Raw genomic sequence first — 17,127 nt, 5'->3', positions numbered from 1 at the left:
CGGAAAGTAGGGGGTTGGTGTCAGGCCCGACGAGCCAGCCGTAAAAAAACATTGTAACGGAAAATCAGCAACAGAATAATACGAACCAAGACCAACGGCAACGACCCAGGCGAACAAATAGGACTTGTGATTGGAAACTCGGTACGTGGAACTGCCGATCTCTTATCTTCATTGGGAGCACCCGCATACTCGCTGATCTACTGAAGGACCGCGAGTTCGGCATCGTAGCGCTGCAGGAGGTGTGTTGGACAGGATCCATGGTGCGAACGTTTAGCGGTAATCATACCATATACCAGAGCTGCGGCAACACACGCGAGCTGGAAACAGCTTTCATCGTTACGGGTGATATGCAGAGGCGCGTGACCGGTTGGTGGCCGTTCGACGAAAGAATGTGCAGGTTGAGGATCAAGGGCCAATTCTTTATCTTCAGCATAATAAACGTGCACAGACCACACTCCAGAAGCACTGATGATGACAAGGACGCATTTTACGTGCAACGCTCAGGTAGACGAGGAGGAGGAATTCAGACCGACGATTGCGAAGTTCAGCGCCCACCAGCAGACGAACGAAAACGGCCTACGACTTATTGATCTCGCCCCCTCCAAAAACATGACCATACGTAGCACTTTTTCCAACACAGCCTCCCTTATAATTACACCTGGAGAGCACCACAGCAGACGGAATCTCAAATCGACCACGTTCTGATTGACGGACGGCACTTCTCCGACATTATCGACGTCAGGGCCTATCGTGGCGCCAACATCGACTCCGACCACTATCTGGTGATGGTCAAACTGCGTCCAAAACATCCCGTCATCAACAATGTACGGTACCGACGACCGCCACGGTACAACCTAGAGCGACTAAAACAACCGGATGTCGCCTCAGCATACGCGCAGAATCTCGAGGCCGCGTTGCCAGACGAGGGCGTGTTCAATGAGGCCCCTCTAGAGGACTGCTGGAGTACAGTGAAGGCAGCCATCAACGATGCAGCCGAGAGCACCATCGGGTACGTGGAACGGAATCGACGGAACGAATGGTTCGACGGAGAGTGTAGAGTGTTTTGGAGGAGAAGAACGCAGCGCGGGCGGTAATGCTGCAGCAAGGGACCCGGCAGAACGTGGAACGTTACAAACAGAAGCGGAAACAGCAGAACCGCCTCTTTCGGGAGAAAAAGCGCCGCCTAGAAGAAGCGGAGTGCGAAGAAATTGAACTGCTATGCCGTTCCCAAGAAACACGGAAGTTCTACCAGAAGCTCAACGCATCCCGCAACGGCTTCGTGTCGCGAGCCGAAATGTGCAGGGATAAGGACGGAGGCCTCTTGACGGACGGACGTGAGGTGATCGAAAGGTGGAAGCAGAACTTCGATCAGCATCTGAATGGCGTGGAGAACGTAAGCACGGAAGACCACGGCAACGGAGGAAACGACGACACCAGTGAAGTGGAGGACGGAAATGAACCAACTCCCACGCTGAGGAAAGTTAAGGATGCCATTCACCAGCTCAAAACTTTTAACAGAGTGAAAACTTGAGACACCTTTACTGGTTGGTGGTTGACAAAGGAATGATCTAATTTATTTTCTAAAAGTCATACATCGAAAATCTATGATTGCTATGATCTATTGTACTCTAACATCCCGTCTCAATTGATCAATCCCAGCATCGTCCGATGTTTTCCAAATCGTGGATCAGTAAGGCCTTTCGTCATCAAGTCCGCTATTTGAACCTCGGTTGACTGGTACTCAAGTATGATCTGCTCTGTTGGATCAGGTCTCGCAGGAAAAAGTACTGTATATCAATGTGCTTCATTCTTCTATGCTTTCTTGGTTCTTCACAGATGGCAATGCAGGGCTGATTGTCTTCATATATAGCCACCGGTAAGGCAACTGACACGTCGAGCATCTTAAAGAGGTTCACCACCCACATCGCTTCGCAGCTAGCATGACAAAGAGCCATGAACTCCGCTTCAGTGGTCGACAATGCCACCGACGTCTGCTTCCTGGTTGCCCACGAAATCGTTGCGCCATGTAGCTTCACTACGTACCCAGAGACGGATCGCCGGTCATTTAGATTGTTGCCCCAGTCCGCATCGGCAAACACGGAGAGTGTTTCCGAATCCGTCGATCGCCGGAAAGCCAAGTGATAATCGGCAGTAGCTCGCAGGTACATCAGTATCCTCTTCAGGTGTTTCCAATGTTCGTCCGTCGCGCAACACTGTAAACTCGCGAAGTAACTTACCGCTGCGCAGATGTCCGGCCTCGACGTTACCATCAGGTACATCAAGCAACCGATCAGCTCCTTGTACGGCTTCTTCGTGAACCGTTTCGGATCTTCACACTTGAGTAGCTTCAGATGAGGATCCATCGGTATAGCAGAAGGTCGACAATCTGCCATCCCAAACCGCTGCAGAATTTTCATCACGTACTGCTTCTGATCAACCGTCATAACGCCCTTCGTTCTATTCCGGTTGATGTTCAGTCCAAGGAAACATTTCACGTCATCCAAGTCCTTCATCTCAAACTCTAGGCTTCTTCCTCTCGTGGTTCCGGACCTGCTCTTGACGCAGTCCAGATTCCGGGCATTCGGCACGTTTGTGGCCAAATTTTCCGCAGCCAAAGCACTTCAGTCGACACTTTCCACCGGACTTACCAGCAAACGAAACGTCCTCCGGTTCTTGATTCGACGAATTTCTTCCCTTGCGCTTCGATTCGACGTCCAGGTACTTCCCCTTCACGAATTCCAGGGTCAATTTTTCCGAAACCGCCTCCGTTGCCGTGTTCACCGACTCATACGACGACGGCATGGTCAGCATCAGGTGGCACTCGATGTCCTCCTCGTCGATTTTCGCACCGGTTGACTTCAGTTCTCGAACCAACTGGTCGAAACGAAGAAAGTGGGACTCCAGACTTGAACGCTCGTCGTGCTTCATCTCCAGCAGCTTCCGTTTCAGCATGAACCGGTTCGTCATGCTCTTCCGCTCGAAAACTTCATGCAGTCCGTCCCAGATTTCCTTCGGACTCCTCTTGTCTTTAATGTATTCCAGGTGACTATCCGCTACCGAACCGATCAGGACCGAGCGACACTTGTTGTCCTGCCTCTTCCGGCACGCTTTCTTCTCCCCTTTTTCTTTCTTGACAGCCGCCGAATCCGTTTCCAGGATTTCCCAGAAAATTTCCTCTTCCGCTTCCTCTTCGACACAGTGCGCGATTTCCAGCTGTTCCAGGAATGCCAGCATCCTGAACCGCCAGTTGTTGAAACCCGTCCCGTCGAAAGGCTTGATCTTGAGGAACTTCTCGTCGTCTCCCATCGTGGCGGATTTTTTCAATCGGCTTCCAGAATCTTCTCGGTTTGGGTTCACTGGGCCCACAACCTTTCAACAGAGTGAAAAAACTTGAGACACCTTTACTGGTTGATGGTTGACAAAGGAATGATCTAATTTATTTTCTAAAAGTCATACATCGAATAATCTATGATTGCTATGATCTATTGTACTCTAACAAAAACAAAGCAGCTGATAAGGATGGTATCGCAGCTGAACTCATCAAGATGGGCCCCGAAAAAATGGTCATCTGTCTGCACCGGCTGAAAGTCAGGATCTGGGAAACCGAACAGCTACCGGAGGAGTGGAAGGAAGGGGTAATCCGCCCCATCCACAAGAAAGGCACCATTTGGAATGTGAGAACTTCAGAGCGATAACTATTTTGAATGCTGCCTACAAAGGGCTATCCCAGATCATCTTCCGTCGTCTGTCACCTAAAACGAATGAGTTCGTGGGAAGTTATCAAGCCGGCTTCATCGACGGCCGGTCGACAAAGGACCAGATCTTCACCGTACGGCCTACTGTTTTCGAATTACTGTATATAAACTAGATTTTATTGATAAAAATAGTCAATAAAACACATTTTGATGCTATAGTATGAACTACATTTTATTGTTGTAATTTTTATTTTAGTAGGTCATGAAAATGTCAGTATACTATTGTCAGCATGGCTCAAGGTAACTTTTAATTTTTTGCATGTTATTTTCAAAATGTTTTAAGCTTAACTTTTTTTGTCAATCATTTTAAATTTTAGAGCGCAAAGTATCTTGCCAAGAGCTCGTGGATTTGTTCCTGTATGGAAAGGACGTTGATCAATCTCTAGAGATTGTGAAACTGGAGCTCCACGAAACTGATATTTTCATGACCTACTATGTATCGTAAAAGCATAAACAATAAAAAATAGTTCATACTATTGCATCAAAATTTGTTTTATTGACAAAGTTTATCAATAAAATATACATAACTCGAAAATAGTAGGCCATGGAATTTTGACGTCTAAGAAAGAGTTGTTTATTTAGTCAAAATGAACAACTTTCTCGAAGACATAAACTCTCTAATGTGTAACAGTAAAAAGTTACACGCTGGCACTACTTATATTTATGGTGTTACTAAAAAGCTATTATCTCAAAAACACCAAAAAATACCTCTCCAAATTTTTGACAGTATGTTTACCTCTAGGGGCGGGACAGCTTCTAATACCTGTTCTAATACTCACTAATAAATATTAGTTTCGTAATCTTCAACAAAAACTGACGCAATTACATCATAGTATGTCATGAATTAATAGAGAACGTTCATCTGTCAACAAAATGAAGCTCCCACTGCATGGTGCATTCGGTAAATTATTTCTGCTTTCATTTTGATTGTTTTAGTAAATAAAATAAAATAAATTTATTCCAGAGCAAACAGCGGGAGTCTCAGATGATACAAACTGTAGTAGCTATGAGGTCCAGGAATTGATTTCAACTTCGTGGATATACGTTTGATGGAGAAACTCTATGGTTGAAAGGAATATGCCAAGATGGTTTGAGTTTTCACTTTCTGATATCGGAATTAAACTGTAAAAAGTACAATAAATGTAAATGGTATATGTAGTGTTTCCATTGATGTTTTCTGAAATGTAGACGGTAAAGCATGCATTTAGAACTCTAAGGTGAAGTCAATCGCAGTCCACCACCAGCACCACACCGCTGTTACAGTAGTTGAATATGAAGTATAAGCTCCAAATGGTCTTGTTCAAATTATCTACACTAGCGTGCTATCCAATAGATCGATGGGCAGAACGAATCTTGATTTTCTTAATCTATCTATATGTAGTTCTCATGGAAGAACCGTTTTAATTCGACTGATCAAACCGTGTTAGAAACCACTTTTTTTGAAAGGCCGGGGTCACGACCTTTAACATTTAGACGGCCCTACAAAACTGCATGTATATGCCACACTCCAGTTGTCTGCCAATCTAATTCTCGTAATGTTGGAAATCTCCAGTTTGTATGTACTTCTTTGGCCAACAAACGTCAAAGCTTTTGTCATGACACACTTGATTGAACTAAAATCATCCCCGGGATTAATACTTCCTAATACTCATAATATCCCTAACAATCATTAAAGATGTCCCGCCCCTAGGTTCACCTAGTATTGCTTCGTATTTGCTGAAAATTTGAAGTTGCGATTTTTTGCGCTTTGTGAGATATTAAGGCTTGAAATTCACACTATTTTTTCGAATTTGTATTTTTATTTTAAATTTTTAATGATAATATTGAATATATTTCCATAGAATGTGTTTGGTTTGACATATTTACATTAGGAAAAAAATTAAACTCACATGGTTTCTAGTAAAAATGTCAAAATAAGCTTAAAAAACTGTTTTTTCATTGAATGTATTTTATTTTTAAAATAACTCGAAAACAGTAGGCTGTAGAATTTTGACGTCTGAGAAAGAGTTGTTTATTTTGATAAAATGAACAACTTTGCCGAAGACGCCAAGACTCTAGGACGTAAAACAAAGAAGTTAGATGGTGGCGCCACCTATGCGGACGAGTTGCGAACTACTACGTTCTTATCAATAGATGCCTCAGCTGATGTCAAGCAACTTTGTCGAAGATACCATGTGTCGGAAATGCTTCGTTTTGGAGTAATTAATTTTGTTCCGCTAGATTGCGATTCTGGCCCTTAGTGCACTGTAAATAACATTGACTCCTTGAATTGATGAAAATTGTTTCATTTTGGGATACAATTGAGATGATTCCCTGTTAATAATAAATACCATAAATCATTTTCTAATGGAGTATACGAGAAAGACACTGCCATCGATAGGTGGATTAATCTGTTTTCCGGCAGTTGCCAACATCCGAGTGATGAAATAAAAACAGAAAAAGTGTTGCCATTCAGACGGCAGTTCACTCTTCGCTTCTCTACCTATTTTCTCTGTCTCATGCCTACTCTTCAACATCGCTCTGGAAGGTGTGATGCGACGAGCCGGGCTCAACAGCCGGGGAACGATTTTCACAAAATCCGGTCAATTTGTGTGCTTTGCGGGCTGCAAAACGGTGAGTCGATAAGGAAAGCGTCCAACATAGCTCTGGTCCTCACAAGTTCCTACCTCATGCTTCCACGGGTCAAGCGATGACAAAGACCGCCAGCTAAGAGTCAACGAAATCAATTATGTCGCATTATAAATGAGATTTTCTTCAACAACAGTTCTTTACATTTTATATTACTAAAGATTGTTTTTTTTATTTGGACGAGACTTCTTCAAGGAAAAAAATCATATTGACACATCGACTAATTTGTTTTTAATTATCTTAACTTCTAATTACTTACTTTTTTCATCGAGGAATAATCTGGAGATTTAAAATGGAGTATATTGCCGTGAATCGCAAGTCAGTCCCATATGTGAAAAGTAGGCATTGAGAAAATGGACTCTGAAGTTTTAAAATTCGATTTCTATGTGAAATTTCAAAAAATCGCCATAAATTGAATACTACTGCGATCATCATGAAACTTTCACAAATTGTTTCAAACGTGAAATCGTATGCGAAAAATATAAAACTGTCTAAAACAGTGTCCGATTTTGTACTGCAGGGTACATAAGTTCGTAATGGGACTGACTTGCGATTACTTTTCATTATGGGACAATCTGACTTGGTGTTGTTTTTCGATTTTACTGAACAAACTATATAATTTTATTCACACAGCTGAAAGACCATCCGAAGAAAGATCAAAAACTACCATTAACTCAATTTTGCCCAAAATGCAGATGGGACTGACTTGCGATTCACGGCAGTATAGACCATGCAAATCTTGGTGTTTCAGTCAGAGAGTTTTCATTGAAGTTCTGTGTGAATTTCTCGAAGTTTCATATCAAATTTTGTAAACTTCTTCGAAGTTTCAAAATACATGTGAAGATTTGCAGGTTTACCTTGATCATTTTTTCGAGCTTCCTTTAAAATTTAAGATGTTTCTATAGGTTATTGAAGTCTAAATCTCAGTAAAATAATTAAGTTTCGAATATACTCTATGCATTTTTGAAAGGTTGCTGTAATTCTTGTTTTTGTAAGATACTGAGAAATATAATCTTATCTCAACAAAAATCTAAAAAAAAACTTTACCTCAAGTTAAGTTAGGTTAAGTTAAGTTAAGATTCTTAACAAAAAAAAACCTTTTAAAAACCACCGTCTTCAACCAGAGATTGAACAGACTGAGCAATCACTTACATTAGGCGATGGACATCACACGAAACACCCAGTGGGGAATTTTCCGTTTAACGAAAAAAATTTCACCGACTGGAGCGGGAATCGAACCCATACTCCCACAAACATTAAGCTCAATTAAAAACAATGTTGAAACTTGTAGCTACCTATATTGTTCCTCTTTGAGAAAGACTTTAAAATGAAGTCACACAAAAAGTTTTCTTCCTGTATTTTTTTTATTTTTTGATGTTGTTTGTATTTTATATAACTCTATAAAATATTTGTTATTCATAAAGTAGTTAATTATTGGTATTTTAGGCAATGTTTACGAAGAAAAAAGAAAACGTTATTCAAAAAAAAACTTCAAAATAAATTTTCCGTTTGTTTTAGGTAATTAAAAAAATCATTTTTTTTTCGGAAGTCCACGTGGACATTGGGGGAGGGGGGTAGGGATCAATGAAAAGTCCACGCTTGTCCACGGGGAGGGGGGAGGGGGTCAAAAACCATGAATTTTCTGTCCACGTGGTATATGGACGGCCCCTTACGAGAAAGAACTACGCGCAGCTAGAGCAAACATACGATATACGATGGTTGCTCGCCGCGTGACGTGAAAATCGTTGTCGGCGACATAAACGCGCAAGTAGGAAGGGAGGAAATGTACAGACCGGTAATCGGGCGAAACAGCCTGCATGCCGTATCGAATGATAACGGCCAGCGATGCGTAAACTTTGCAGCCTCCCGTGGTATGGTAGTCCGAAGCACCTTCTCCCCCCGCAAAGATATCCACAAAGCCACCTGGAGATCACCCGACCACCAAACAGAAAACCAAATCGACCACGTTCTAATCGACGGTTAATTCTTGTCGGATATAACCAATGTCCGCACATACCGCAGTGCGAATATAGATTCGGATCACTACTTAGAAGCTGTATGCATGCGCTCAAAACTTTCGACAGTTATCACCACGCGTCGAAGTCGAACGCCGCGGCTCAACATCGAGCAGCTGCGTAACGTAGAAGTGGCTCAAGACTACGCGCAGCAGTTAGCAGTGGCCCTACCAACGGAAGAGCAGCTTGGCGCAGCTACACTTGAAGATGGCTGGAGGGACATCCGATCCGCCATAGGTAGTACCTCGGTTGCAGCACTAGGCTTCGCGACTCCGAATCACAGAAACGACTGGTACGACGGCGAATGTGAACAGTTGAAAAATGAGAAGAATGCAGCATGGGCGAGAATGTTGCAACACCGTACGAGAGCGAACGAGGCACGTTACAGACAGGCGCGGAACAGGCAGAACTCAGTCTTCCGGATGAAGAAGCGCCAGCAGGAAGAACGAGATCGCGAAGCGATGGAAGAGCTGTACCGCGCTAAGGACACACGAAAGTTCTACGAGAAGCTGAACCGCTCGCGCAGAGGCTTCGTGCCACAAGCCGACATGGGCATTATCGCCAGAGCTTTTGGCAGAGCTGTACACCCACCTGAAACGCGAAGCAGCAAAGGTCGGACTGATGGTGAATGCCTCAACAACAAAGTACATGCTGGTAGGCGGAACCGAGCACGACCGGATCCGTCTGGGTAGTAATGTTACGATAGACAGGGATATCTTCGAGGTGGTGGAGGAATTTGTCTACCTCGGATCCTTACTGACGGCTGACAACAACGTGAGCCGTGAAATTCGAAGGCGCATCATCAGCGGAAGTCGGGCCTACTACGGGCTCCAGAAGAAGCTGCGGTCGAAAAAGATTCACCCACGCACCAACTGCACCATGTACAAAACGCTAATATGGCCGGACACGAGACATGGACCATGCTCGAGGAGGACCTGCAAGCACTCTGAGTTTTCGAGCGACGCGTGCTAAGGACGATCTTCGGCGGTGTGCAGGAGAACGGTGTGTGGCGGAGAAGGATGAACCACGAGCTCGCTGCACTTTACGGCGAACCCAGCATCAGAAGCTGGCCAAAGCCGGAAGGATACGATGGGCAGGGCATGTTGCAAGAATGCCGGACAACAACCCTGCAAAGTTGGTGTTCGCGACCGATCCGGTTGGCACAGGCAGGCGTGGAGTGCAGAGAGCACAATGGGCGGACCAGGTGGAGGGTGACTTGGAGAGCATCGGGCGTGACCGAGGATGAAGAACGGCAGCCACGAACCGTGTATTATGGAGAAATATTGTCGATTCAGTTTTATCGTGAATTTGATGTAATACTAAATAAATGAAATATCGAGAAGAAGGAGAAAAGAGATTGATAGGCACAAAGTAGGAGGAATGTCCAGAGGAGATCCAGAGGATTTTTTGCACATAAATGAGAAACTGTAGCCACTAAATCATCAAGCCTGTTGAAAAAATCGTTTAGGAATACTGTCGGTAAACTATAAGTCAAATTATCCACCAATATTATCCAATGCAACTAGCGTTTTAAAACAATAAAACATAACCTGATGATAACCGTGTGCCGGACGGAATATTCATTCTGCCGGCTTCAAATCCCTCCAGGTGAGTAAATAATTCTCCGAAACGGAAATCCACAAGAAGAACCCACAAAAAAAAACCTGCAGAAGAGGAAACCCTTTTCGCTTGCATCCGCATGAATTCCGCTTATCGAAACGGGTTTCATTAAATCGGTCTTGGGACCGACCGACCGACCGCGGAAAGTGCCTTAGCTGAGCTTTTGAAAGTGGAAGGATTCCCCAAAGGGAACACGGGTGAATCGAAGCAACAAAAAAACTGTGGAAATATCCAACAGTGGCCCAACAGAGCCGTAAACAGAAAGAGAGAGAGAGGGAACAAAGACAATAGAAAAAGTAAAGTGGTGATGAAACAACCCAACCACTGCGCTTTGCGAGAATTATCCCCTGAAAAGCGTTGAATTGATTGTTTCAACAGGGACGATGACGACGACGACGACAAAGGCCGGTGATTTATTTGCATTTTCGCTCATCCTTGGCCAGGTTCGTCCAGGACACGGGTGTGGATTTTAACTTCTTCTGCTTTTTTTTCTGTAAAAGTTTTAATTTAAAAATGGTTATAATCAACATTACAAAGGTTAAGAATTATAAGGTAATCAATCCTATATGTAGAAGCTATTACATACGAATGTTCTGGTAACCTTAACCTTCCGTTAATCGCGCTGTTGTACTTTGTACAACACATGAGAATTATCGACTATTACTTTGAAACCATCTTTTCTATCGATGTCAACCCCAAATGTATTCTACAGGAATCTTATTTGGAATATTTTAAGACCTTTTTTGAAAACAGTATAACTCCTTATAATGCGGAAAATTGAAAATCGCAATATGAAGAACGTACTATATTTAAGATAAGATAGACAGTTGAATGTGAATTAGTGTATTTCAAAATCTAAATGATCTAGAAATATGGTGTCTTCGGCAAAGTTACTTGGGATATCAAGGGCCTTCGCGAGGTGATCTGAGAAATTCAGATTTCAACCGATAGGCGGCGCTAGTGAGCATGCAATTTTTATATACTATATAACTCAGAATCCAGAGTACTTAGAAAGATGGTGTCTTCGGCAAAGTTGTTTGGTTGGTTAAACACTAACTGATGGAGAGCCGTTTGGTTTGAAACTCCACATGTAGGTGGCGCTAGTGGGCATTGAAATTTTATAACTCATACATCTCAGGACCCTGATTACTTAGAAAGATGGTGTCTTTTGCAAAGTTGTTTAGTAGATCAAACACTAACTGATGAAGACAAGTATGATGTGGAATTTCACATCTAGGTGGCGCAAGTGAGTACTCAAATATTATAACTCATATATCTCAAGATCCTGATTACTTAGAAAGATGATGTCTTCAGCAAAGTTGTTTAGTAGATCGAACACTAACTGATGGAGAGCCGTATGGTTTGAAACTCCACATCTAGGTGGCGCTAGTGGGTATTCAAATTTTATACCTCATATATCTCAAGATCCTGATTACTTAGAAAGATGATGTCTTCTGAAAAGTTGTTTAGTAGATCAAACACTAACTGATGAAGACAAATATGACGTGCAATTTCACATCCAGGTGGCACTAGTGAGCATTCCAATTTTATACCTCATATATCTCAAGATCCTGATTACTTAGAAAGATGATGTCTTCGACATTGTTGTTTGATGGATAAAGGATGGATGTACTTATCCCGTGACATTGACAAGATAGAGTATATTGAAATACGACGGTCAGATATTGAATATTTTACTAAGCGCTTTAACTTCATGTAAAATTAATCAATCAAGTGCAAATTTAAACAAATTATAATCAACTAGTTGTGTAATTTTCAAATTTTGAAAACTTTCGGATGTATAAAAATTTACAGCTCGTTGATTTTTTTCTAGATGAATAATAACACGTTCATGCTCATGCAAATTTACAACTAGCGTCTTCTGGTGGCAGAAGCACGAATCAAATGGTCAATTAACTGAAAGCCCATGATCTACCAACCAACCTTGCCAAAGATATCAACTTCCCAGGTAATCAGACTCGGAGATATGTAAGATATAAAATTTGCATACTCAATAGCACCACTTACTGGCGAAATATTGATTTCAACGACCCATCAACCAAATGCACTTAACCTATTTGACAACTTTGCCGAAACCACCATCTCTCTTCTAGTAACCAGGATCCTGAGAACTATTGCATATACATTTTTTATGTTCACTAGCGTCATCTAGTGATGAAATTACGATTCAAATGGACAACTATCTGCAAGTTTTCGATCTTTTAGAAGGTCGGCACGAGAGGTAACTTTTCCTCCATTTGGTCTTTGATCTACCAAACAACTTTGCCGAAGACACCATCTTTCTGAGTAAAGTGGAGCTTCGTGGCCGTTCGGTTAGCGTTACCAAGCGTGTAACCACACCATGCTATCCACTGGTGAATGTAATGTATGTCGTGTCCATGGTCTAGTGTTAAGTTCTGTTCAGTCTGTACAGCCTCTGGCTGAAGACGGTGTCCCGTGCCTTTTTAATCGGAATCCTGAGCTACATGAGATTAAAAATTTACATGCTCACTAGCGCCTCCTAGTGATGGCATTTGAAATCAAACTGTCACTCATCTATAAGCCCTTGATATACCAAACATCTTTGCCGAAGACACTACCTTTCTAAGTAATAAGGGTCCAGAGATACATAATATATAATATTTACGTGCTCACTAGCGCCGCCAAGTGATGAAATTTCAAATTAAACTGTGAATCATCCGTAAGTACTTGACCTACCAAACAACTTTGTCGAAGACACCATCTTTCTAAGTTATCAGGTTCCCGAGATACATAGGATATAAAGTTTATTTGCTCACTAGCGCCGCCTAGTGGTGGAATTTCCAATTAAACGGCCAATAATCTGTAAGCCGTTGACTTACCAAACAACTTTGCCGAAGACACCATCTTTCTAAGACATCAGGATCCTGAGATATAAGATATAACATGAAATTGCTCACTAGCGCCGCCAAGTGATGAAATTTCAAATTAAACTGCGAATCATCCGTAAGTACTTGACCTACCAAACAACTTTGTCGAAGACACCATCTTTCTAAGTTATCAGGTTCCCGAGATACATAGGATATAAAGTTTATTTGCTCACTAGCGCCGCCTAGTGGTGGAATTTCCAATTAAACGGCCAATAATCTGTAAGCCGTTGACTTACCAAACAACTTTGCCGAAGACACCATCTTTCTAAGACATCAGGATCCTGAGATATAAGATATAACATGAAATTGCTCACTAGCGCCGCCTAGTGGTGAAATTTCAAATTAAACTGCGAATCATCCGTAAGTCCTTGACCTACCAAACAACTTTGTCAAAGAGACCATCTTTCTAAGTTATCAGGTTCTTGAGATACATAGGATATAAAGTTTATTTGCTCACTAGCGCCGCCTAGTGGTGGAATTTCCAATTAAATGGCCAATAATCTGTAAGCCGTTGACTTACCAAACAACTTTGCCGAAGACACCATCTTTCTAAGACATCAGGATCCTGAGATATAAGATATAACATGAAATTGCTCACTAGCGCCGCCTAGTGGACGTATTACGAATCAACTTTGTCAGCATCAAGTAGCCCATGAACTTTACAACAACTTTGCCAAAGACAGTCCTCCTCTAAACAATCAGGATCCTGAGATATTTCAGAATGTATGGGTGTTGTACAAAGTACAACGCGCGACTGCTCGCGTTACAAAAAGTGGCGCGAGTACTGAAAGGTTAAATGATAATATGACCTGCGATTTCTGCATTGATTCTTGCTGTATTTCCTTCAAAAATTTATCCCAGAATTCATTCAGGAGTTCCCCGAGACTCTTTCAGTGAATTCTTTCGTGATTATTTTAATGCTTTCTGAAAAAAAAACATTTTGATCTTTATAATCTTGTGATGGTAACCGCGTATCATAACTATAAATAAATATTCCCTATTAAACACGGTACTTTGCTGACAATATATTGTCAACTATAGTTCAAATTGTAGACGAAAAGATGACTCAGATAATGTTATTATTATCTATTATTATTACTGTACTCGCTATACTATATAACCTTTCATTCATTTCCCCTGCGTCATCGTCCGTCAAAGCTGATTAACAATATTCCTTGTTTCCGCCCATCCATTCTTTCACCATCATCCAATCACAACCAACCAGCAGCAGAGCAGCAAACTCCCAGCCCAGCTGCACTGTTCATTACGAATTCGTCTCACGGTGATTGATGATTGACGGATGGGTAACAAATTTGCATCCCATCAGAGAGGGGCATTTACAACATAATATAGTGCGCCCATTCTTTCGACTTGTAGGGCGCTGGTGTTTTGCATTTTGACTGGTTTCTCTGGGTAATGGTCTCCCGCGAGTGGAACCATCGAAATTATGGTCCACATCCACCATAATGTGGTTGAAGAAGGGTGATGCATCAGAACCAGAACACGAGACAGGAGGGCCCGTTATGTTGTCCAGTTCACCCTTGTGATTAGTGAAAAATGATTGGAAATTGGGGCCTTCTAGAGTGGGTGGTGAGGGCAGAGCCTTTCATTTATCACCGGTTTTATTCTCAGCGGAGAAGTCAATCAGTATCTCGTGGGGCAGAGGCAATTTGCAATCATCAAGTTTTCTATTGAATTCCGTTTATTTTGCGATACAAAAAAAAGAGATATGAGTTTTATTTATTCTGCAGTGAATAACGAAGACCATGCGCCTCCTTTTTTTTGCATTCAAAACTACGGTTTTGTTGTCTGTAAAATCATGACATACCGATACCATTTGGAAGAAATTTGTGAAATGGTCCATTGAAGTTCTGTGAACACTCTTCTTTTGGATCTAGAATCTGAAGGTGCTTTCCATCTCTTCTCCATTACAGGTAATCTAAGCCACAGCACGACTCCTCTATCGTCTTCGGATTTCAACAATAGTGCCAGCGGTAGCTCGCCCGGATCGCCTATTTACGGTGATAGTACGCTAATGTCCCCGCAGAAACGAATTCACCGACGTCAGCTGTAAGTCATTAGATATTTGTGCAAGTTTCAGGTCGAGAAGATTACTACCGTGCGTGAATTCTGGATTGAATGATGTATGATTTTTTGACGAGTGTGTAAATGTATGCGCGATTGATTTGCCTTTTTACGTGAAACGAACGCAACTGATATTTCCTATTCTTATGATCGAAAGAGTCGCCGCTGACGAGTCGAATAGTATGAGTGAATGCATATAGTCGCATAGTTTTTAAGTTCATTACCAAGACTAGATAAGTAACATCCATTGTCATTATCCATAGTTTTGAAAGAGAAAGGCGATCGAAATAGAAGGTTCAAAACTCTAGAAGTTCCACGCCCATTCTGCCATTTAGTACTTATATCAGTGAATCGAATTGCTGCACCCGCCAACAATAACTCCAGAAGAATTCCGAAATCCACACGACAACGTGTAAGCCACAACGTGGCTCCATTTTGAACTCAAATTACTTTCATTTCATTACACTCTGGCCATCATCGTCCGTCCGGTTTACTCAGGGACGCAAACTGCATACGAAAAAAGGGCGGTTCGGCTGCTGTATGTAAATTACACTCTTTACTTAATTTATATTTTCCTCCGGCCGGAGAGGGGCAAACTACGTCTTCGTTCTTTGTTGACAACATCTTATACGCGAGTCGGCCTGCCACCGGAAATTACTACAAGAAGGCTTTCCCAGAAAATTGGATTGCTCTCGGTCAATCTTTTATAATTTGTTAGTTTGTGTTTTGAAGCACTACTCTGACGCAGAGTCTTTCTCGGTTGTTGATCAATTGACTCTAAGTGATTGAGGAAAAATAGCAAATCTATTGGAGTGAAGGACAGATTAAAAAAAACGATTAGTTTTGGACGAGTCGTGGATATTTTTTTTTTCGCAAATTAGGTTTTTCGGTTTTGTGCGTTAGCGTTAGTTTATTTCCTTCCATCGAATGTGTTCTTAGTTTCCTGTTTAACTTTATAAACTATGAAATCGGGTAAGGTAGCTGTTTGTAAATATATAAATAAGATGAACAATTAAACATTATAAGAAACATCACGATTTCGCTTCCCAAGTCATCACTAGAACAAGAAAAGAACTCCCTATGATAAGGAGCACCGGTCTTTCTTTCCCGGTACAGGTACACCCTGGTAGCACGCTCGGACAGCTTCTTCCAAGGCAAGATTCACATTTATGCCTTGTATCGCCGAACACTCCACAAACGAGTTAGCGTTGATCTTACGTTTGAGTGCTTCTCCTTCGGCCGAGCTGACCTCTGTGTTAAGATCTCTGCGAAGATCTAATTTTGTGCCTGCAAAGAGATGGGTACACCTCTAGTCCTAGGTGTATATTGGTTTTATGTGTAAATCAGTTGGAAGTTACCTATCAATGTTAAAATATGCATCGTACATCGGCTCGCCCCTCGGTCAACTGGAGTCTCCAAGCTTTCTACTGAGTCGACAGGTCTACACAGCATTGCGGAGTTGAGCCCAACCAAGAGAAACCATTTTGTCATTCGTATGTGAACTTACAATCGACGCGGTCACAATAAAGTTGTTCTTTCGTTTCTTGAAATAAAACGTGTTTGATTTCGTCTTTATGGCCAACAGGTTTTGGGCCCAAACACGTACCGCGGCGCGAGAGCAGTAAAAGTGCGGAAAAGATTGTTATCGGTTCGGTCCGGACTAAAGTTATTCGCCGGGAAGTAACGTCGGTCGTGAAAGTGCGTTGAAGGATATTCAAAATGGCGGACGCAAAATTCGTGGTGGAAAAGTTAGGTGATTCCAACTATGCTACGTGGCGTTTCCGCATGGAGCTGATTTTAATCAAGGAGGAGCTGTACGAGATGGTGTCTTGTCCGAAGCCGGCACTGCCAAGTGCGGCCTGGCTGGCAAAGGATGGCAAGGCTCGCGCAGTAATCGGGCTTGCCTTGGAGAATAATCAGCTAACCAGTCCTGCAAAATATCAGTCTCAGTGCCTGTTTTTCAGCCGAAAATGAATGACTGCGGCGGTCGTTTTCAGTTCCTCGATGTGAGAACTGACAGAGTCCGAGAGCTCCATTCGTGAGCGACCCAACAAAGTCAATTCCCAATCATCCACACGCTACTCATACTCACAGGCCATTCGTCTCAAGCGGTGG

General features: G+C 42.4%; 1 protein-coding gene across 1 annotated transcript in view; it reads left to right on the top strand.

The window, feature by feature from the left end:
• LOC109414723 (nuclear pore membrane glycoprotein 210) overlaps positions 1-16,046 on the top strand; it is a 28,329-nt gene extending 12,283 nt beyond the window's left edge. The window contains exon 7 of the mRNA XM_062843585.1: positions 14,862-16,046. Within this exon, the coding sequence (XP_062699569.1) occupies positions 14,862-15,001 (140 nt within the window). The 3' untranslated portion in view covers positions 15,002-16,046. The remainder of the gene's footprint in view (positions 1-14,861) is intronic.
• Positions 16,047-17,127: the final 1,081 nt, after the last annotated feature.

Source organism: Aedes albopictus, unplaced genomic scaffold, assembly GCF_035046485.1.
Source record: "Aedes albopictus strain Foshan unplaced genomic scaffold, AalbF5 HiC_scaffold_313, whole genome shotgun sequence".
NCBI lineage: Eukaryota > Metazoa > Arthropoda > Insecta > Diptera > Culicidae > Aedes > Aedes albopictus.
This window is presented reverse-complemented; position numbering and strand designations above follow the sequence as displayed.